At 43.8% G+C, this 22,779-nt stretch overlaps 2 protein-coding genes across 6 annotated transcripts in view; one reads left to right on the top strand and one right to left on the bottom strand.

Moving 5' to 3' along the window:
* The first annotated feature begins 613 nt into the window (after positions 1-613).
* Positions 614-2,615, top strand: TMEM186 (transmembrane protein 186). Its single transcript, XM_089540666.1, has 2 exons — positions 614-646; positions 1,535-2,615. Exon 2 carries the CDS (start codon positions 1,541-1,543, stop codon positions 2,243-2,245), a length of 705 nt encoding a protein of 234 aa, XP_089396792.1. The 5' UTR covers positions 614-646; positions 1,535-1,540; the 3' UTR covers positions 2,246-2,615.
* Positions 2,616-4,459: 1,844 nt separating this feature from the next.
* The window catches only part of ABAT (4-aminobutyrate aminotransferase), a 49,030-nt gene continuing 30,710 nt past the window's right edge, over positions 4,460-22,779 (bottom strand). For all 5 annotated transcript variants that reach the window (XM_089476947.1, XM_089476948.1, XM_089476949.1 and 2 more), the window contains 12 exons: positions 20,939-21,056; positions 18,049-18,098; positions 16,462-16,542; positions 15,736-15,828; positions 15,341-15,403; positions 14,374-14,437; positions 14,065-14,213; positions 12,398-12,535; positions 11,150-11,317; positions 10,065-10,211; positions 8,074-8,185; positions 4,460-7,117 (listed from right to left, as the gene is read on the bottom strand). In XM_089476947.1, coding sequence (XP_089333073.1) covers positions 6,996-7,117; positions 8,074-8,185; positions 10,065-10,211; positions 11,150-11,317; positions 12,398-12,535; positions 14,065-14,213; positions 14,374-14,437; positions 15,341-15,403; positions 15,736-15,828; positions 16,462-16,542; positions 18,049-18,098; positions 20,939-21,056 — 1,305 coding nt within the window. In that variant the 3' untranslated portion in view covers positions 4,460-6,995. The remainder of the gene's footprint in view (positions 7,118-8,073; positions 8,186-10,064; positions 10,212-11,149; positions 11,318-12,397; positions 12,536-14,064; positions 14,214-14,373; positions 14,438-15,340; positions 15,404-15,735; positions 15,829-16,461; positions 16,543-18,048; positions 18,099-20,938; positions 21,057-22,779) is intronic.

Genomic DNA, 22,779 nt, shown 5'->3' with positions numbered 1-22,779 from the left:
TGGGGGACACCTGGCTTAAGGAGAGTTATATGTGTGAAAGGGATCTGGGAGTCCAAGTAGACCACAAGTTGATCATGAGTCAACAGTGCGATGCGGCAGCTAACAAGGCCAATGCGATTTTAGGCTGCATCAATAGAAGTATAGTGTCTAGATCAAGGGAAGTCATAATGCCACTATATTCTGCTCTGGTCAGGCCCCACATGGAATATTGTGTCCAGTTCTGGGCACCTGTCCGGGAAAGCAGCCAAAGGGCTGATAAGGCAGCTAGTTCCCAAACAAACAAACCCCCTCCCAGCACAGCAAAGTCAGTGTAAGCTACACAGTCCTGGAGATTCACAGTAGTTCTACCAAAAGGGATTACCAAGAGAATTGTCAGACGGTCCGAGGTTCAGGGCAACAGATAGGCAGGTCGATAAAGCAGTCCAAGGTCAAGGTTTCCGGGTAGTCAAGACAAGAAGCCAAAGGAGCCAGAGACAGAGTCTTTCCTCTAAAAGAGTCAGATATCCACTGGCAAAGAACCACACATGCTCTAGGTGCTTAAGAAGGCAAGGAGCCGGCCTTCAGCTGTGTCTGATTACGAAGACGCTTCTGATAAAGCCTCCGAGATCTTCGAAGGCCCTCTCTTTCTGCTCGACGCTCATTGAAGGTAGGCACACTGCCCAGATCCTCCTCCGTGTCCACAGCCTCGGCACCAGGCAAACTTGGCTGCTGAATCTCTGGAGGGGCCATAGACTCTGCTCCAGCAGAACTAGGGCCAGCCTCTGGCTCCTCCGTTACAGGTTCAAGCCCCAGGGGCTCTGGTTCCTCCATTACAGGTTCAGGTCCCAGGGGCTCTAGCTCATCCTCTGAGTCCTCCAAGCCATCCTCCAGGCTGGGCATGACAGCACCACAATTAAGAAAGGATGTCAAGAAAGTGGAGTGTGTCCAAAGGAGGGCGACTAAAATGGTGAAGGGTCTGGAAACCATGAAGCCCTATGAGGAACGACTTAGGGATCTGGGGATGTTTAGCCTGGAGAAGAGAAGGTTAAGAGGTGATATGATAGCTCTGTTTAAATACTTGAAGGGATGTCATACTGAGGGAGAAAGCTTGTTTTCTGCTGCTCCAGAGAACAGGACCCAATGGAGCAATGGATGCAAGCTCCAGGAAAAGAGATTCCACCTCAACATTAGGAGGAACTTTCTGACAGTAAGATAGTGGAAGATGCTGCCTCTGAGAGTGATGAAGTCTCTTTTTTTGGAGGTTTTTAAACAGAGGCTGGATGACCAACTGTCCCAACTGAGAGTGCATCGATTGTGAGTTCCTGCATGGCAGAACAGGTTGGACTGCGTGGCCCTTCCTAACAGTAAGGGCTGTTTGGCAGTGGAACACATTCCCTTGGAGGATGGTAGACTCTCCTTTGGAGGTCTTTAAACAGAGGTTGGATGGCCATCTGTCAGAGATGCCTTGATGGTAGAGACCTCGGGGTCTCTTCTAACTATGATCCTAGTCCCTCAGAATTTATGGTTTCACATGGAAATGCCTGTTTTATTCCAGGCTGGGATGTTCGCCATTCGCTTTCAGCTGCTCTCCATCCCACCACGTGGCAGATGTTTCCAAACCAGATTTCCTCTACATCGCTGCAAGGGAGGCCTGGCTCTGTATTATCCCTCTGGAGTACTGAAAATGCGGCAGCCCTATGGTCCATGGACTCTGAGTGTTTGTGCAGCCCATCCTCGGTGGCTGGGTACTTTAGCTCATTCCCAGGAGCAGAAGTCTAGCCTTGAAGGTACGAAGCACTTTAGACTGATTTACAGGTTCCCAGGAATCCGGTACTGCAGGGCTCTTTCGAGGCTGAAATTGCTGCAAACGGCTGTCACCCTATTGATTCTCCCCCCGGTTTGGGTTCTCTACTGGCAGAACCAAGTTCCTCCCAGCCTTTGCCTTTACTGCACAGGCATTGCTTGCTTTGCTGCCGCCATGCTCTACGGGATGAGCTTCTACCTCCGGCGGATCATTGGCTTGATGTACCTGAGCAAGGACGGCACGCTGTTAAAAGTCTCACACCTGACCTTTTGGGGCAAGAGGAAAGACATCTATTGCCCGGTGGAAACCGTGATGACTTTGGGGGACGTTGGCGAAGACGGGAACGACCTGCTGCTCAGGTTCCAGCAATACAACAGAGAGTCCTTTTTGTATTTTTCCCTCCGCCTGGGGAAGATTGTGGACCCAGAAGGATTTGCAAAAGTGTTTGGGCAAACTGAGTAATGAGGTTTTGGAACGGTTTTTGGAAGTTCACTATGACTCCTGCTGCAGTGCAGAATTAACGCAGTTTGACATTGCTTGAACCATCATGGAATCCTGGGATTTGTAGTTTGCTGTGGAACCAGATCTCTCTCTTAAGAGAAAGCTAAATATCTCAGAATTCCATATCATTGAGCTATGACACCGGTGTCAAAATACATTAATTCTGCAGTGTAGATGCAGCCTATATGACCTTTGAGTCAGGATGCACTCTTGTGTACTTAGGATAGTGTTGAATTGTGAGACGGACTCTTTGTGAGGCTGGGATTTGTTGTCCTAGACCAAAGGGAGGAAAATGAGGCAAACATAAAAGTGTGCTAAATAAACCATTTGCAGAGCCTCTTCAGTTTCTTATGAGTTATTCTCACTGGAAGACACAATAATTTCTTTGCCCCTGTATAGATGCAAAGGTCCAAGAGGGAAATGGAAACCTCTGAAGACACAATCACCATGGGTTGTGTAGTCTATGAAGGATTCCTGAGGTGCACCCACACTACACAATTTGATACCATGGGATCCTGGGATTTGTAATTTGGCGAGGGACTTGGAATTCTCTCTGCTGGAGGTATCTAATGAAATCACTCCAGATCTCATCAACTCAGAAGGGATCCATTGACCTGACTTTGTATCTTCACACAAGGAAAATGAGCAGAAAACAGTCAGACATCTCTCAAAATGTTAGCTGAATGTGCCTAGTTTTGCCCACCACCTTCCTATAAAGGATAGGGGAGCAAATCTTGTCGAGTTTTGACCAGAGAGCCACTGATATCAGGGCCTATGCAGCCATATACAGCCTGTAGAAATTGGCAGAGGAAGGAGATCCAAACTGGTTCCCTGCATCTGGCCTAATATATAATCAACAGAAGCCTTCACAACTTGTGACTACCCAGCAAATTACAGCTCCATCTGGTTGTCTGTTTTGGCCTCTGTGCTGTTCTTACAGGCCAAGCCAAACAGCAAAGAGCAGGAGGGTTATAGAGACATCAGTGAGCCATTCTGCGTCACCATCAAGTACCGTATTTGTCCTTGTATGGTTCCAACTTGTAGAAGATCCCAGGCTTTAAGGCAGGGGTAGGCAACCTGCGGCCCGTGGGCCGGATGCGGCCCGGCGAGGCCTTGGGACTGGCCCCAGCCGGGTCCTGCCGCCGATTGCCGCCGGGGCCTTTGGGGAGCAATTGTCTATAGAAGCCTCAGAAACATGCATTTATATTAACATTTTAAAAAAAATCAGCAATTTTTTTCACGTGTCCTCCATTTTTTTTTTTAAAAAAAGTGTCTTCCATTTGAAAATTTTGTCCTACATTTGTCCTGGTTTATTTATATATTTAATTTTTTTTAAAAAATTATTTAATTATTTATTTTTTGGCTTCGGCCCCCCAGTTGTCTGAGGGACAGCAACCCGGTCCCCGGCTCAATAAGGTTGCCAACCCCTGCTTTAAGGTATTACGTTGGCATCGTCTCTTGACAGTGCATCCTGGTTTACGTGTTGTGAGGAAACCTTTTTGGAAGTTCAGTTCTTCATCACTTAGGCACAGCCTTGAGTCCCTGTGTTGGGAGAGAGGTGGGATATAAGAAAATAATAATAGGAAAGCAGCTGTGCTGAGGTGTCAGCCACTCTGGCAACGGCTTGAAGGGAAGATGTGGTTGTCTAGTTGGACCATTATTAGGTTGGGTCCATAGTGGCCCCCCCAAAAGGCAGGATCTCCAGATCAAGGCTGAGATTTTCTGCAGCTCTCCAGATGTTTCTGGACGGCAGCTCCCAGCAGCTGTAACCAATATGGTGAGGAATATTGGGAGTTGCAGACCAACCTTTGGACGGCCAGACAATTCTCACTTCAACTCCAGAGTTTTTGGAAAGCAAGTTTCATCATCCCTCCTCACTGGCCAGACTCAATAGGGCTTCTGGGAGGCCACAGGATGGTGCCATGACAGTTAAACTGGAATAATAATACCGTAACTTCAAGTTAACTCTGACTTAGGCAGCTCTGTTTTCTTGGCCAGAGTTCTTCAGATGAGGTTTCCCATTGCCCTTCTGAGAGTCACTCTGTAGATTTCTTTCACCAAACAGGGATTTGAATTCTGGTTTCCCACAATCCTAGTCCAGCACTCAAACCACAATGCCACACCAACTTTATTCACACTGTTCTAACATGAGGAAAAAAATGGAAAAATTCAATTATAAATATTTTATTTTAAGAATACTGATTAACACAGGAAATGCATTTCATGGACCTGTCTGACATGGCTACTAGTTAACGTCAAGAGGTGCGATTAGGTACTGGTTTACACATGGATTTGGCACAGTCGACAGAGAGGCTGTAAACAAATTATTACTTTCCTAAAAGATGTCAGTTTACACTGTAGATTGAAGCATCTACTATGGTCTGACCGTTATTAGGTTGTGCATACAAGTCCACAGTTAAAGGGTGTCCCATAGAAATCGTTTTAAATGGGTGTCGGGGAACCCCCGAGGCACACTGCAGAGGATTTTATCGTCAGTAAAACAAGAATGTGGTCAAAGTTTTGGTTAACGGGATTTTGGGGTAGGATAAGAATGCAAGGCTTGCGAGAGATACTTATAACTTCGACGGCACCGATATGGCGATTGTACTAAATCCCTACTCTTTGCCCATCAGTATTAAAAAAACTGGATCCTTTACTGAAGGTTTTTTGCCTGCTAGAGCTATCAGAGGCGAGACTTCGATGCGCAAGAGATACTTGCTGGAAAGGGTTGAGCAAGGATAGATGTTAAATCCATCGTCTTGTATGAGCGATACTTCAAAAAGTTTTAGGAAAATAACAGTTTTCAAGTGCAGCTTATAGGACAAATAATGATGAAATATTGAGAGAGAATGGAGTTAGAAGTGGGACCAGTGGCTGAATTGAGAAGTCTAGACATACCTTTGGGTATGTTATTCCATACATAAATACATACCTTGCCCAATGTACAAGAGAGACTTTTGGACATTCTGGACAGCATCAAATGAGATCTGACATGAAATGAGGAGGAGGAATAATTTGCTTGTTTAGCTAATAAATGGAAGCATTCACATCTGAAGGTTGGTTTACCACGTCTGTTGCAAAACCTGGGAAAGCTTCTATTTTGGACTACAACTCTCAGCCAGTATGGCCATGCTAATGGGGATTTTGGGAACTGTAGTCCAAAAGTAATGCCCCCCCCAACTCTTTTCATATTTAAGTCTCTAAAAGGTAATGACAGACAGTAGGGGTGGCAGCAACCTCTGGCCCGCTCCAGCCTTCAGGGAGTTGGATGGGGTAATAAAAGGCACAATATACAAGAGAAATATGCTACGTTTGGTCCAGTCTGGCATAGCAAGCTGGGAAAGCCATTTTATGGGGAGTGGGGAGAACTATAGAGCAGAGTGCAAGTTTGGAAGGAAGTTTCCCTAATACATCTTTTTCTTCCCAGTACCTACGAAAGTCAACACTTTCTGCTTAGCAGACAATGTATTGAGGGAAGGAGAGGGGGGGACCCTTCAAAAATCCACACTCACAAACTGGGCTGCTGTTTCCTCCATTTGGACACCAGATACCGACAGAGGTTAAGACTTCTGCTTTACTTTGGCACAAAATGGGAGTGAGGTCAGGTCTGTGGAAGTGGCAACGCCAGGCATGGATGACCTGGAGAATGTGGTTCTCTCTCTTTTTGGACTACAGTTTCCAGAATCCTATGCTGGCTTGGAGATTCTGGGGATTTTTGTCCAAAAAAGGGGGAGAATTTTCCGAAGAAGGTTAGCACCTCCATGGCAGGTTTGCCAGTTTTGCAGACCTATTTTTATTTCCAACTCCCCAAAGCTGGGAACTGGCTTGAAAAACTAGTATTCTGGTTCTCAAAAAGAAGTGAAGGGGGGGGGTCACCGTTACAGTTCCTAAGGTGAGTTGTAGCAGGGCTGTTCATGGTGCATTGAAAAATTTCTGCCCATGTTCCCCAATCCAGTGCTTTCTAGCAGTTTTGGACTACAGCTCCCATTGTCCCTGGCTCAGCATGGCCACTGGGTAGGGGAACCACAGTGGCTCCAAAAACTACGTAGAAAAGAAAAATTAAGTTTCATTTTCTGATGCAGATACGACCCTCAGAAGGGAAATAAATAGAGAAACTCAAGGGAGAGGCGGCTGCTTAAATACAGATAGTATCAAGCCCATGGTCACTTGTGGGTGTGGGTTAGGTGTATGTGCAGAGATGTGGGAAAGAGTTGCTCCCACCTTTGACACGTGCATTGGTTAAATACACCACAATTATTCCAGCTCACTGGCAGTATGTGTGCCCACTTTCCGAAGTGTCACCAGGGCTAGAAACTTGACAGGAAAAGATTCTTGGGAATTCAAGATCAGAGTCAGAAAAACCAAACTCAAAATTTGGCATGCACTGGCTGGAAGGAGATGAACGGCTGTGGATCCCATCCCTAGAGGTTCGATACCTGGAACTCTGAATACTTGCAAAACTATCCAAAAGCACCACAGGTGTCTGAACGTTTCGGCTGAAGCAGCTTGAACTGGTGGCAAGCATGGGAGAAGAAAACCAATATTTAAAAACAAAGCCACCTTCATGAATTCAGTTCTTTTCTATTAGTGAATATATATATATATATATATATATATATATATATATATGAATATGATTTTTAAATATACTATTCTTAGACTCTTATAGCATTTGGGTGTGTTGGTTTTCTCAGTGCAAGGTAAGGCTTGGCTACTTGAAGTCAGCCAAAATGTCGCTGAAGATGTTCAGGAAGAGGTGCGCATGATGGTCTCGGAAGACCAGGGTGGGCCGGAAACGGATGGATCGGTCACCACTGCCTCCTAACACCACACCTGCGGGCAGGAAAATCCATGTTAGCCGTTTGAATCACATGCAGTCTATAAGCAAAGCAGTGCCGGGTTTGTCCTAAATCATGAAAGCGGGTGGTGTCTGCTAACGAAACTCAAAACAGGGTCACTGAGAAATGAGAAGCACCATTTCTTAGTCCAAAAAAATCTGTAACAACTAACTACCCACAAAAACGTCTGCTCCTTCTATTTACTGCAATCTAAATAAAGGATGGGAATCATATATACAGTTGTCCCTCCATATTCGCTAGGGTTAGGGGAACAAGACCCCCGTGAATATGGAAAAACCGCAAATAACAAAAACACTGTTTTTACCTGAGAGGACACCTCTCTAGGACTCTCTAGGTCCTCCAGTGCAACTCTGTGGTCAATGTCCAACATACACTGACCATAGAATGGCACTGGAGTAGCTACAAATGGTCTTTCAGTGCAGCTTTTAGTTAAAGTTGACCACAGAGTTGCACTGGAGGACCTAGACAGTCCTAGAGAGAACATATTAATGAAATCTGTGAATAATCAAAGCCGCAAATATCAAAGCCGCAAATATGGAGGGATGACTGTATATCAAGCCCAATGTAGCCCCTGTGGACCCCCCACTGACCCTCCCAGGCTTTGTCCCTAACTGTTTCAACTAAAACCACCATGTTTTTGATTGAAAATACAGTAGTCCCTTTGTATTCACTAGGATTGGGTTCCAGGACCCCATGTGGATACCAAAAATCCGTGGATGTTCAATTCCCATTAAACACAATGGCATAGCAAAATGGTGTTCCTAGTATAAAAGGCCAAGATCTAGGGTTCCTTTTTGGAATTTATATTTTTGAAAATTTTCAAGCTGTGGATGTTTGAATCCGTGGATAAAAAATATATCCGTGGATGCAGAGGGTTGACTGTACAGTTTCAGCAGCTCTGGTGCATTGCTACAAACCGTAGAGACTTACCTTTGTTTCTGGCTATTGCAATGAGCTTGTTCCTAGTAGCATCGTTTGGGGCATCAAATGAACAGAACGTCCCTCGTCCCCGTGCCCTGCTGACCAGATGTGGGTAGCGACTCTAAAAGAGGGAATGAGAATTTTAAAGCTTATTTGAACTCTCCCTCACTTTGTTTTGATCAGTGAGGCTGTGGTTATGCATGTTTTTCCCCCTTGGGAGAATGATCTTGCTTTGTTCTCTCCCCTGCTCCATTGAAAACAAAGCAAAACCCATGGACAAAAGTAGGGGGCAAAGATTGGTTGTCCGGATGCAGGGGGACATGGCTGGGACCAGAACGCAACTTGGCTATCTCTGACGTCCGTTTTAAAGCAAACCATGTGCTCATCTGCATCTTGTGTATCATGTTGTGGTGTTTGATTTGCACTGTGTTGAGGGATCTGCACACTGCTAAGCCACTTGGTTAGTAGTGTGATGACTGGAGCAGGTGACTTTAAGGAAGGAGGAATCTTTTGGAGGAGATGGCTATTCATTTCATTGTGCAGCTATCAGAGGCCGGGGCTGGATTAGCAATGGTTCAGTTGAAGCCATTGCTCCAGCGTCCTCCCAGGCTACGCGCATGATGTGATGGGAAAGCAGTGTACAGTGGGCTCTCCATATTCCCTGGGCTTGGGGTGCAGGAATCTCAAGAAAGTGGAAAAACTGAAAATAAAAAAAACATTAATTTTGTTTTACCTCTGAGAACATCTCTCTAGGCATTTCTAGGTCCTCTAGCGCAACTCTACAGTCACCTTCCACCAGATGTTGACCATAGAATTGTGATGGAGGACCTACAAATGCCTAGAGAAGTGTTCTCTCTAGGAATCTCTAAGTTCTCCAGTATAATTTCTATGGTCAGCTTCTACCAGATTGTTCATGTGAGCAGATGAGATAGTGACATCTTTGCTTTCTGTTGGTTCCATGTACATAAACCGTTTCACATACAAGCCTCAAATATGTAGTCTTGGATTCCTACCTCTGAAGTCAAGCTTACCGAGTCTATTTGGATACATCAGGTGAGCAACTAATTTTACTTTCTATCAAAAGTTCTTGAGTTCCCAACTGAAGATGGATTTTGTTCTTTTGCCCTAGAGAAAAACTCTGAATTAAGCCTTCTCCCCCTGTTACCCATGCTTCAATATAAATTTTGGTATAAATGATAACCCCTAATGACCCCTAGATGAACTCTTAACAGCCTGTCCACCATTGCCAGCAAGGCATGAGGACATGTACACACACCCCTGAGGGGCACCCACATCATCATATCTAGAGAGTCGCATAAGAGGATTATCATATGACCAGGAAGAGCAAATGTTTGCCTTGCCTGAGGCTCTTGCCCCCTCCCCAGGTCTGTTGTCCGAGCAGCTTAAGACCACTAAGACAATCAGACAGGGACATCCAGGTGAAAAGCAAGTAATTCAACACCTTTGTTCTCACCATCAAGCACCTTTGCCGGAAGCAAGATTTTGCCTATAAATACTCCCAGATTTGCTTGTTCACTGGGCCAGTCTGGACTTCAGGGGGAAGCTCTGTCCCCTTGAACCCTGACCTGGCTCCTGGCCCCTGATTCCTGGCCAGTCATTCCATGGCTGAGCCTCATGCCATCCTCATCATATTCCATTTGGATTCCTGGAGGGAGTCTACATTCTGGTACGTATCACCCCAGTGATGCCTAAAATCCTATTCCATGCTAACCTATGCTTTTCCTGAGCCTTGTATGTGTGTGTGTGTATGCTAGTGAATCGTATGTGTTTTTCCCCTTATAAATAAATTGGTTATTAATTCTAGAAGTCTGTCTCAGCTCCATTTAGTGGGATCTCCTGGTCTACTCCGTATACATATTGGGAGACGATTCTGCAAGGGCCGTCGTAGCAGGCCCCCTCTTGCAATATTTGAGCTAATAACAATAATAATAAAATTCCCCTAAACGGACCCTTGGCTACACCCCTCCTGCAAGTCTTACCTGTAAATCCAGCAGCCCTGTCAGTAAAACCTTCCCCGCATGAGCTGCATTGCTCAAAAGGTCCTCTCTTTTGATAACATTAATGGCTTCTGCAAGAAGGAGGGTCTTGGAAGGGTCCCCAAGCCATGTGTTGAAAATCCGATACGGCTGCAAGAGGACAGGTGAAAAGCAGGAGAACAGGAAGTGAGAATTGTTCAGACTACCTGTTTTCCCATTAATTTCAGTGGGCTCTCCACATTCACTATGATTACAGCGCAGGACCTGTGTGAAAGTGGAAAGCCCGAAAGGGAATATCTAGGAATATCTAGGTCCTCCAGTGCAACTCTGTGGTCAACTTCCATCAGAAGTTGACCGTATAATTGTGCTGGAGGAACTAACAATGCCTAGAGAAGTGTCCTCTCTAGGAATCTCTAGGTCCTCTAGCATGACTCTATGGTTAATTCTGGCAGTTGCGTTGGAAGATGTAGAGATTCCCAGAGAGAACACATTAATCAAATCCACAAATAATCAAATCCGCAAAAGTCAAATCCGCAAATGTGGAGAGTTAACTGTACTCTTTCCTCCAAAGAGATCAGGGCAGCATGCAAGGCTCCCTTCCTATTTTCCTCCTCATCTTCACAGCAACTACTCTGTGATGTAGATCAGGTACAGAGCAAGTGACTGTTCCAAAGTCACCCACTGAGTTCCTAAGGCTCAGCATTAACTAGAATGTGGATCTTCCAAGTCCTAATCTAACACTCTTAACCAGTACCTCATATTGGCTCTCTCTGTTGCATTAAATTAACAACCATACAAGCTGAGAATGCCTTGCATGTATTCTCTCCTTTATCTGATAGGACAAATGAAAGAGACTCTTGCACCAAGACAATAACAATTAACAAACACACCACATACTTCAAGGTACTTTAGCAGAGTTTAGTTACATCTAATGGATGAGAAACCCTAGCTTAGACACCTGATTTTAGAAAGAGCTCTCCCTTTCAGGATGTCAAATCTGGGGCACAGTTTTGAGAATGCATCCAGCCCTTGTCATGGGAACTGTGTTCAAGTATTAGCTCTTCAGAGCCTTCCAGAAAAGAACTTACAGCATTGGGCCGGAATTCCTCTTTGTGGAAAAACCCGCCGGTCATCATCTTCTTGCTGAAGGTTAGGACGTCCATGGGGTCATCGAGGCCCCAGTGTTCGTGGGCCCAAAATTTGCCCGTGGCTCCACCTCCCGTCTGCACCTCGTCCACCAAGAAACCGCACCCATGCTGTTCAAAGAAATGGGACAATGTTAGGTCAACTTTGAGGAAGGAACTGGAAGGCAGCTCAGCGATCTTCCCCCTGTAATGAATGAGTGAGCCATGTTGTCCAAAAGTGCAAAGAATGTGGGAGGCTTGGATTCAAGTCCTGCCACCAGACTCAGTGCAATCCCTGGGGGGGATGTCGTCATCTTTCATACCAGATTATAAAATGAAAGAAAAAGAGTGTACTGTATAGTGTTACGACTGTGTTTTTATCAGTTATAGTATATATAAATGGCCACTTTCTTTATCCTGTTTACACGTAAACCAAGGCCCTGTAACTGTGGCTCTCCAGATGTTCTCTGTCTGTATCTCCTATCACCTTAAGTCAGCATAGGTATTGGTGAGGGATGATGAGAGCTGAAGTCCAATAACATCTAGAAAGCCACAGTTGTCCAGCCTTCCTATAGTTTTTAATACAGAATAGGCACAAATTGTATCTCCTTCTTACATTTCACAGCTATGTGACCTTGCTGTTTACAGGTTTTCTCCCTGTATCCTCATGTGATAGAGCAACCAAGTGAGGATTGCTATTGAGGCACCTGATAAAATCCAGCACAGTGCACAGAAGGTCAAGCCAGGCTCATTTGGATACTGACTTGGCTTTCTCAAGTCCTTTGGGAAAGAACCCAACATAGAATTAACATTTAAATAGTCAATTCCGTAGTCAATAGTCAAGTCATGGGGTTGACTATTTAAATGTCACATGGAGACAGAGCTCAACAAATAATCACTAAAAAGAAGGTGCATAATTACCGATCCTCCAAATATCTAAGACAACTGGCTCCTTATGCAAAAGGTACACACATGCCCCCACCAGCAAAAGCCACATGTATCTGGAAATGCCCACATGCTATTTTTTTGCAACACAGATCTAAATAGTAGAGGCACATCATCTTTGTGTCAGGCTGGTATCCAGGCAGTGCATGACTTTTTTTGGTCTAGCCTGCCACACTGATGTATAACGTTTCTTCTCTCATAAGCCTTCAGATAGTTCTTTACTGGCCAGAGATGGAAAAGGTAATAAAATCCCTGGATTGAACCCACCTTTCTGGCGATGTCTCTCAGCTTTCTGAAAAAATTATCTGAAGCATGGTTGTCTCCCCCTTCTGACTGAATTGGCTCCACGATGATCCCTGCAACCACTTTCTTCTTTTTTCTGTATTTTACAATTAAATCTTCCACCTGCAGATTGAAAAATTGGGTGAGGTTTTACAGTTAGTACTGTGGTTTATATTTCCCTTTTGTCGCTATTAAATATGGCAGCTAAAAAACATTTTAAAGGGGAAAAATGAAATGGAAAACTTTGGAAATTTTTGTACTCAATAAATGCCATATGGTGTAAATATTGTGGGTCTGGTCAATGTGAGGCTATAGTGGGATGGAGGGATGGATGGATGGATGGATGGATGGATACACACAAACACACCAATCATTTGATTTCCATGATGTAAGTACGTGAGACATAACCAATGAAAAATGCATGAAAAATAATAATAGTATTTATTTATGCTCCACTTTGTCTCAAAGGAATCAAAGTGGATTACAGCAATAAAATAACATACAATTTAAGAAATACAATTAAAAGCCCCAGAGCCCCCAGCCCTCCCAACATGGCACCAACATAGAGCAAAAAAACCCAAACAGGGCTATTGTTTCACCCAAAGCACCTGTTCCAATAATAAGCTGAGCCTTTCAGTTGAAAATTCCTCTTCTCTTTATTGGCTTTCAATTTAGCTTTTGTCTAGATCCACTCAAACACCTTCTCAAAAATTGGGTTAATCTAAAGATTTCTGAGTCCTTGTGTTGATCTGTGATGAACTCCAGCCTCCAGTCATAAAGAAAGCTTACCAGTCTCTTTCCTCTACTCACCCAAACCACCCATCGTAAAGAGCTCAGGGTAACCGAGGCAGGCTTTAGGCTTGCTTTCAAATCCAAAGCAGTATTTAGGAGAAACATGGCAGCAGGGTCTCTGAGTAGACCCAAAGTAGTTACACCACACCTAGAATTAGCCCAAAGCCCTGGGACTCATGAGGATTCTGGCTTCCAAGTCAGTCTTGACCCAGGACTAGGCCAGCTGCTGGAGGCCTGGCAATTCAACAGGGCATGCCCAAGACATTTTGACACCCGTGGCAAAGGATAAGATCCAGCTCTCCTTCCTCTTCACCTCACCTTCCATGTACAGAAGCTGATCAGACTGACAACAGATATATCTTTAGGGGTGGGGAAAGTGTCCCACCCACAGAGCCTCATTCTGTCTCCAGGTAGATCAATCCCCCCCCCCAATAATATGTTTTTGGGCACTATCTCAAAACTACTGCAAAATGCATCATTTTAGCCTCCATAGCCTCCCAATGTTCTAATCTCCCTTTCCAAAAATGGCCAAAAATAATCTGAAAATAAACCTGGAGTTGCCCACCCTCTCTTGGGGGGTGCAGTGGATCTTGGGAAAGTTACTTTATGGACTACAACTCCCAGCATCCCCTGCCAGCATGGCCAGGGACTAAGCTGATGGGGAGTGGGGTTTCCTGGGAACTTATGACCAAAAGGAAGTATTTCCAAGCAGGAAAAGATTCATGGCACCCAAGTCCTGCCCTTCAATGTCCCCCATCGTCTCTCACCATCTCAGTATCTGCTGCCTGGTGCGCCACTCTTGCACCACCTACTTGTGGGCCTAGCCTCTGCAATGAAAATATTGCTATCAAGATGCTCACCTCTTCTAAACATCGGGCTTCTTCCTGTTCATTTTCCTTCACAAATTCCTCCAGCGGGTACTTCAGTCTTGGAAAGGGAGCAATGGGCCAGTCGAAGGAAGGGATGTCTAGTTTGTGGATGGCTTTAGAATGTGTGGCAGCTAAACAACCTAAACCAAGGAGCAAAAAAGATACAAAATGTAAGAGAGCATCCCAATCAACTTCACCCATACAAGAATATGTATGCTGCAGTGGTCAAATTAACTCTTTCTCCCTTTTTCTCTCTGCCAACTACCCTAACAGAAAGCAAAAATATCAACATTTCCTTACCCATGGTTCTCCCATGAAATCCACCCATAAAGGAAAGCATGCTGTATTCTGGGCAACCTGGCGGCTGAAACCAAACAAAAGGTTAATATCATGACACTGTTCAATCTGCCTGTTAGGTGACAGCATCATTTCCTGAAGTACTCTAGGAAAGGATTGTGCAACTGGGCTGGATAAGGAAGTTATTGATTTTATACTTTATTTTCAGCATGTATAAGGGCAAGTCATAGTTTCTCAGCCTCAGAAGATGGCCTTGGCAATCCCCCTCTGACTAAATCCTGCCAGGAAAACCTCACAATAGGGTTGCCTTAGGGTTGCCATAAGTCAGAAATGACTTGAAGGCACACGACAACAAAATAACCAGATGATGATGATGATATCATTACAGCGGGCCCTCCACATTTGCTGGGTTCGGGGAACAAGACCCCCATGAAAGTGGAAAAACCCCAATTAAAAAAGCACTGTTTTTATTTTAAAAGATTGAAAGAACACTTCTCTAGGAATATCTATTCTAGGTCCTCCAGCACAAGTCTATGATCACCATCTGCTGGACATTGACCATAGAATCATACTGGAAGACCTACAAATCCCTAGAGAAGTGTTTTCTCTAGGAGTCTCTAAGTTCTCCTTCCAGCAGAGTTGCATTGGAGGACCTAGAGAGAATGTATTAGTCAAATCTGGGAATAATCAAATGTGCAAAAGGCAAAGCCGTAAATGTGGAGGGCTGATTGTATTTTCAATTTGATTTACAGTTGTTTTTTCTTCAAAATCAGAACTCAACATCCAAGAGGCCTATAACGCTGAAGGCTTGTAGGGTTGTCCTTGGTGCACCAAAGTCCAGAGGGAAAGGTTCAGACAAAGTCTGTGCACAAGAAAAAGGCTCCCTTGAAAACACTGGCATTTGAGGTTCCACATTCTTTTTCTACCCATCTTTAGCATTTCAAAACCCCGCTAGCTGAACTGCTCTTACCTGGTTGATCATGCAGGTTTCCAGCTCTTCCTTGGTCACGCTGTTATGGCCCCTTTCTTTGCTCTGGAAAAAAGAATTAGTAGAGAAAGGATGAGAGAGAAGAGGAGGAGGAAATGGTGCAACAGGCAAATCTGGGGAAATAAGACACAAAACCTAACATTTACTAAGCCGCTAGAGGGAAGGAAGGATCACTTCTCCCAAAGTTGGAACTAGCCAAAGCCAGGTATACCTCACCTGCCCTAACTGTGGAGGCTGAAGAATGACTGCAAAGCCCATTATCTCCCACTGAACAGCATTTTCTGTCACAGTCCTTCTCCCTCCTCCAAGTGCTGGAAGCAGAAGGATTACATTTCTAGGGCAGTATGGGTGGAATGGTCCATATGTATTTTACTCACCCTGTACCACATGAAGATGGTTTTAAAGGCATTTTCGTTGGAGCAAGATCCACAAGACATGGTTACCACCTGAGACAGACCCTTAGGAGCCACCTGTTAATGGAGGGAATAAAAGAGAAGAAACAGATACAAAAGGAGGTATCTTGGATGTGGGATCCAAGTCTAAGCAAAAAATTCATGTATGCCTCATACACACCTCATACAAAATAGCCTGAAGGTTATTTTATACATAATATCTTAAAGAACTTTGTGCATGAAACAAAATATGTGTACTTTGAACCATCACAAAGCAAAAGTGTCCCTATCTCAGCCACCCATGAAAAAAGGTTTGGGTTTTGGAGTATTTCTGGTTTTGGAATTCCGGATAAGGGAGATTCAACCTGCGTTAATGAACTTCTACTTCTTTATTCTTTTTTACAGCAGTGTCTGGCAGCTCCTGTTAAGTTTTGACAGGGAGTCTGGTCACACTTACCCCAATGAACCCCAAAACAAGTCATCCACTGGTCCATACAGGGATCACCTAGAGGCCCAAAAACCTGATCCAGGTGATCTATCACAATGGGGTAGCCCTGGGCGACAGACAACCTTCCCACTAATTCTGCCGCATGCCTGCTCCCCATCGTCTATCTGCCATTCACATCGCAGGCAGCAACAGGGAATGTGAAGCAACAACAATCTGATCACAGATTAGGTACACTGGTTCCCTCTACCCTGTTGAAAACTTACAGAGAGCAACGATTCCTTTAGAGTTTCAGCATGGTTTCCTGGAGGCAAAATCCCCAAGGCAGGCCTGTTCACAAAGGTGCTCTGAAAAACAATGGGAAATGTTTGAGGGAGCATTTTGCAGAAGAACAGGCAACTATCAGGGGTTAGAGGGCTGCGCTGTCCCCCACGAAGAGACCCCAAAGAGCTGCACTACCTGAATTATTTTCTCCCCAAACCCTGAACCAGTGCCAACCTATGAGAAACCCACTTGGTTTTTCACCATCTTAATCTGCCTCTTCTTACTCTTTGGGCACATCTACACTGCAGTTTACATCTACACACCACTTTAACTGCCATGGCTCCATCTGACAAAATCCTGCGATTTGTAGTTTTGTGAGGCACCAGTAGTCTTTGGTAGATAAGGCTTGTAAATATGCACATCCCAGGATTCCATAGGATGGAGCTAGAGCACTTAAAGTGGTGTCAAACTGCATTGTTTCTACAGCGTAGATGCACACTTGGTCTCTCCTATTTCTTTCCCAACTTTTCTCACTGGCTGCATCAACACTGCAGAAATAATCCAGTCTGGCACTGCTTTAACTGTCATGGCTCAATGCTATGGTATTCTGGGAACAGTAGTTTGTTGTAGCACCAGAGCTCTCCAATAGAGAAGGCTAAATGTCTCACACAACGACAACCCCCAGAAATCCACAGCACTGAGCCATGCAAGTTAAAGTGGTGTCAAACTGGATTATTTCTGCAGTGTGGATGCAGCCACTGTTTTCTTTAAAATTTAACAGAAAAGAGGCTTCTTCCATGGAATGGCATACCCAGGGGGAAAAAAGGAGGTTAAACAGTTGGGTTCTAGCCCCTAAAAGGTCAGACAGGCGGATATCACCTGTGCCAAAAAGTGGTGATAGGAAAGAGGAGCAGAAACCTGGAGTCTAGGGTACTTCACAGCCAATTATTATTATTATGCTTTATTTATATAGCGCTGTAGATTTGCACAGTGCTGTACATACAAACAGTAAAATAGATAAGAGTAAACCTGCCCATGGCGTACAATCTAAGAAATAATAGCGTAACACATATAAATAATACATAACAATACAGGAAAGGGTTCAATAAAACAGGCAACAAATAAAAAACGTCAAATAGAAAATAATAGTCATGCAATGCCTGGAAACATATGGCATGTTTATTATCTGCGAATAGCATTTCTTTTTCTTAGCAAAATGCTATTGGATTTTTACTTGAGTTGGCTTGATCCATTGTGCTGAGTTCAAGGGGCAGCTTTTCATTTGGAGAACGAAATGATCATTAGGGTGAGCAAAAGAAATCGAAAAGCCAGAATAACCCGTGCTGTTGTCATTTGCATTGCAAGATGAACGACCGTATTTCCTTCAGTTTCTGGAAATTCTTCTGTCTCCCAATGCAAATATAATGCTGCGAATTTGAGCATCACAGAGCAGCTGTTGTATCCCTACTTTGTTATCAAATTTATGCTTAGGTATTTTTTTCAGAGAGAAATCAACAAACAGATCAATGTCAAATGTAGGAAGGTGGTACATGCTTAAGTGACTGTATCTTTTGGAAGAGGATTCCTACCAGATTCTGGGGCTGTTGGAGGACTTTTAGCAGAGCTGGATGGTTGTAACCTAGAAATAAACAGAGAGACAATTATTAGAAATTTCCCCCCAACATTCAAATTTCAGCAACTTGCAATCTAGAAAAACACAGTAGTTTTATGGTGCATTGAAATGCACCCCGCTCATTTAACACTTTTCAAAAGAAGTTGGGGAATTATGGGCAGCTGGCTTTCCAAAAACCCGTTTTAGAGGAGGAAAAGGCATATGCTCAGAAATCAGTTTCTGGGGGAGAAGAAGATAAATTTCATCAGTTTCAACTGCATCAATTTCGGATGCAGTCTGTGATCTGTAACACACCATCCACCGGCTGGCTCCTTCTCTATCCCTCATTTGCACTGTTAGTTGAGCTAGAAACCACAAGGAAAACAGAAACCCCAGAGAAGTGACACAAATCATAATAGCTTTGATGTTAATTGTTTGATTATTTAACTCTGGGCACCCAGACAAGGTTTCCAGCATGCAATTGCCCTGAAACATGCGCAGAATTTTACAGTGATGTCATTATCTTCCATTGGTGATCCTCCCTGCAGCTTCTTCTGGGTGTTCTGTTTTATATTAATGTTTTATTTTGCACCAAAGAAAATGTATTAAAGAGGAAAAGATGGAATGGCCTGTTGGTGGTGGTGAATTCATATCCTCCAGTGTAGCTGAGCAAAAACAGAGTATACTCAGAAAGATGTGGCCAGACAACAGGAGAACAAAAGCTATTAATGATGAAGACTATGTAACTACTATTTTAAGCAGAGAAACTCTGGAACATATATATTGAGTTTACAAAAGCCTGGGGGGAAAAACAACACGCCCCAAATAAATTCACTTGGAAGGACCAGGCTATCTGAAAGGTTTGGCTCTACTGTTTTAAAATAGGATTCTAGGATTATTTTTAGACTCGTTTTAGGAGTTTGTAAAAAGAGTATTTTGTTGTGAAGTCGAAGGTTTCATGGCTGGCATCCATAGTTTTTTTGTGGGTTTTTCAGGCTATGTGGCCGTATTCTATAAGAGTTTCTTCCTGCAGATGGATTCTCTGAAGATGTCAGCCACAGATGCCATCCAAACGTCAGGAGTAAAAAATTCAAGGAAAGAAAGGATACCAATATTAATGTGCAGAGGGGTGGGTAAGATTGTCCTTACAAGATAAAGTGCTGAATTTGACTGTCTTGTCTTTACTAGTTGCACATTCATCCTGCCCAGCGTGAATGTTTTGAACATTCAATGGCATTTTCACAGCTCAGCCAACAACAACACCATTTAGCTCCTGTGTAAACAGAGCTTGCAATTTCAGGGTAGGAACCACTGTGCAACAATTTGTGATATTTCTGTTTTGTTGACAACAAATCAGCTGCTTAGTCAGTGGTGCTCCAGCATCGTCTCCGGAACAATTTAGACACAACATGGAAGCCAGCAGCCAGCAAAATAACAGCACAACGCCATGGTCATTAATCTGCATTCCTTCCCTTTGGGGGCTTGGATGCATGCCCATTTCCACTTCTTGAAGGGTTACATAAAGGCTAACCTACTTTCTCCAGAGTTTGTGAAGTTCCTTTCCTGCTTCTTGCAAAGCGCTATAAACACCCGCGCTGCTTTGAAATTATACTGCAACCTTTCATGACTGACAGCCACCCCATGTGTTGAATTACAACTATGACTGTCTCCAAATAGTCTGGCCTAGACGATGGGAGCTGTAGTCCAATGTATCTGGAAGCTGTCTGGTTGGGGAAACCTGTTTTCTTGAAGTCAAGGCTGCACAACAAAATCTAGTCCAGTATGTTGGTTCAAATCATGCCCTGCTCTCTGCTTTGCTTCTTATTGCCAAGGAAAAGATATACTTCTCTTTGGCCTCTACGCTAGCCATCCTCACAGGCTTCTGGTACTACTTATTTATTTAAAGGATTCTCCCTCCCTAACACACTGTTCAGTTAAAACGGCTCACAGATCAATAATATACAAAATAGTCTCAGCTCGTAAATTTACAGTTCAAAAGGTCTGACACTGAAGGAAAAAGGATGAGGAGGGAAAACAAGGAAGCAAAGAAACTCATGCACCAGTTCTTAAAAATTAAGTAGCAATTCTTGCATAATGCTCCATTTGAAAGTGTTAAGAACAGGAAGAATCAGATGGAGCTGGCCCCTTAAGGAGGGATGGAAGGGCCCAAGCTTGCAAACTGCTGCCTAGCATCAGTTTTCTTCATCTCACTTCTCTTTCCCACCCCAATCTCTGTTTCCTCCCCATTTGTTATTCCTTCAGATAGCTGCTTCTTATCTTATTGGTATTTTTCCTGCCCCTTTTGCTGCTGCATTTAGGTGCTTTTTCCTACAGATGCCTGCCCACAAGGCTTGGAAATGTTACCTTTTTTGACTACAACTCCCAGTAGTGCTGGCTGGACAGTCTTGAGAGTTGTAATCCAGAAAAAGTAACCTATCCATGTCTTTTCTGCACTTGCCATCCAAAGCTTGTTTCCTGTCCATGGAACACAGTCCTTCCTGTCCCTGAGTGCATTGACTGTCCCTTGGCCAACTTCATAATGCCCTTTCCTTGCATCACTTTCAATCGCATATTCAATTATCGATGCCCTTAAACTAAGCAGCTACATCACCTATGTGTATTCTGTGACATCACAACAGACCATGCAAAACCTCAGGAGACAATAACCTCAGTCTGCTGACCTACGAATCTCAACTGCACCTTCAGCTATTTTGCTGGTAAGGTTTTTTGGAGGATCAGAGGTGAATAGTGCGCTTTGGAGGTCCAGATTTGGCCTGGAGACTGTACCCCGTCCACTGTGATTTATAATATTTGTACACCTTCTGATACAGAAACATCTCTAACCAATTCACATGAGCCAGCCTTACCTATTGGAATGGAAGAAATCTGAGAGTAGAGATCCAACATACGGTTCCCATCAGCATCGACAAGGTAATTCCCTCGGCTTTCCTCATAGTTGCAGAAAAAGTGCACGGCTTCGGCGTGCTTGAAGAAACAGAGGAAAACAGTTCATCCCACCTACACCCAAAGCAAGGCTAGCCTAGTAGCAGGGAAAGCGAGGCAGTTGCCTCAGGTTGCATTTTCTAGGAAGGTCTTGGAAGAGAGAGTTTGGCACTCCATAGCTTGCTTCTCAGCCCCCTAATTCATTTCGGATGCCTTCACAATGGACATTTTCCCCACTGATAGTGCTGAAGAAAGATTCATTGGCTGAACCTGTTGGCTTTTGTACATAAAATGGCATAGAAAGTGGGGAGGTGTCATCTTCTTTTCTGCCTCAGGTCGCAAAATATCTTGGGCCAGCCTTGCCAGGATCCAAGGAAGGAACCGCAATGGCCTTGTTTTACTTCTCCACTGAGCCACAGCTATCCCTCTTCTGTTTCCCTGTTGCACTACCTTCCAGTCATGGATTAAACTAAACCAGACTTGATTTGTGTGTCTGTATGTTTTTAAGTATGGAGCAAGGGACTTCAGGTTGAGTCTCCCTGATCCAGAATGCTTGGGACCAGAAGTGTTTGGGATTTTGCGATAACTGCATATACATAATGAGTTATCTTGGGGATGGGACCAAAGCCTAAACATGAAATTTCTTTATATTTAATCTACATCTTACACATAACCGGCAGGTAATTTTACACACCATGGTTTTAATAATTTTGTGTATGAAACAAGGTTTGTGTATCTCAGTTACCCATGTGGATGGTTTTGGTGTATTTCAAATTTCAGAATTCCAGATAAGGAAGACTCAACCTACGTATACCTTAGTTAGGGGAGTCAGAGAATGATTACTAGCTGGTTCTTGTTTCCAATGTGTTACGATATAACTTGTTTTTGGAATCTACATCTTCCTATGTTAATTATGTAGAGCAGCACACCAAACTGTATGATGTCTTGCTAATCTGATGTAATTATCCTTCTTTAGCACAAAGACTTCCCCTTATAAAATCCTCCTTTCCATCTTCATTTGTGTCCTGTTCAATCGATGCACATGTGGGATTTCCTGCCTCTCACTGGAGGAAGGGAAAGGATTCTGTGCAAAGCCAGAGTTGGTTAAAGAGGGCAGGCAGATCTCTGACACTTTCCCCAATTTGGGTTGTTCGTAGGAGGTGGGAATGTTGATGGCAGATACTTAAGGTACCTTAAAGCTTAATTACTGGCAATAACAGCTTTAAAATAAATGTGCTAGCTTTTTTTTTTTTTTTTTTTTGGTCCCACCCTTCGGCCTTTGGAAGATGCTCCTCATGTACAAATTCTATGTGTCAATTAGCAGAGCTAATTTTCTGTTCCACCCCATAAAACACACAATGACAACCATAAAAGTAGCTGCAGGTGTCATAAATCACAGATTCTCACTCCCAAACTGGTTGGCAAAACTGAACAGAGACCTGGGGTGCATCTATACTATGCAGTTATGTCATTTTGACACACCTAAGATTTGTAGTTTGGTGAGGAACGTACAACTGTTGCAGCTCAAATGTTTTAGTTGAGGGAAATGGATTAGACCTCTCTCACAGAGGATTCCAAGCACCTTGCCGAACTACAGATCCCATGATTCTGCAGGAAGGAGCTGTGACACATTGGTATTGAAGTACTATAACCATGTAGTATGGATCTACCCTTGGAGTGCTTCCAGACCAGGCTTTTATTATGCAGTTGCCTTGCACAAGTTGTTTAAGGATTCACAGGGAAAGATTTGGGAGTCAAATAGCAG

This window comes from Sceloporus occidentalis, unplaced genomic scaffold (genome assembly GCF_023333645.1).
Source record: "Sceloporus occidentalis isolate IW3139 unplaced genomic scaffold, rSceOcc1.0.p SCAF_10, whole genome shotgun sequence".
NCBI lineage: Eukaryota > Metazoa > Chordata > Lepidosauria > Squamata > Phrynosomatidae > Sceloporus > Sceloporus occidentalis.
The sequence above is the reverse complement of the archived record's forward strand: the minus strand, read 5'-3'. Positions and strand labels throughout refer to the sequence as shown.

Bases quoted from the DNA above. Each gene is read 5' to 3' on its own strand.
- TMEM186 (XM_089540666.1), top strand. From the start codon at position 1,541: ATGTTCGCCATTCGCTTTCAGCTGCTCTCCATCCCACCACGTGGCAGA.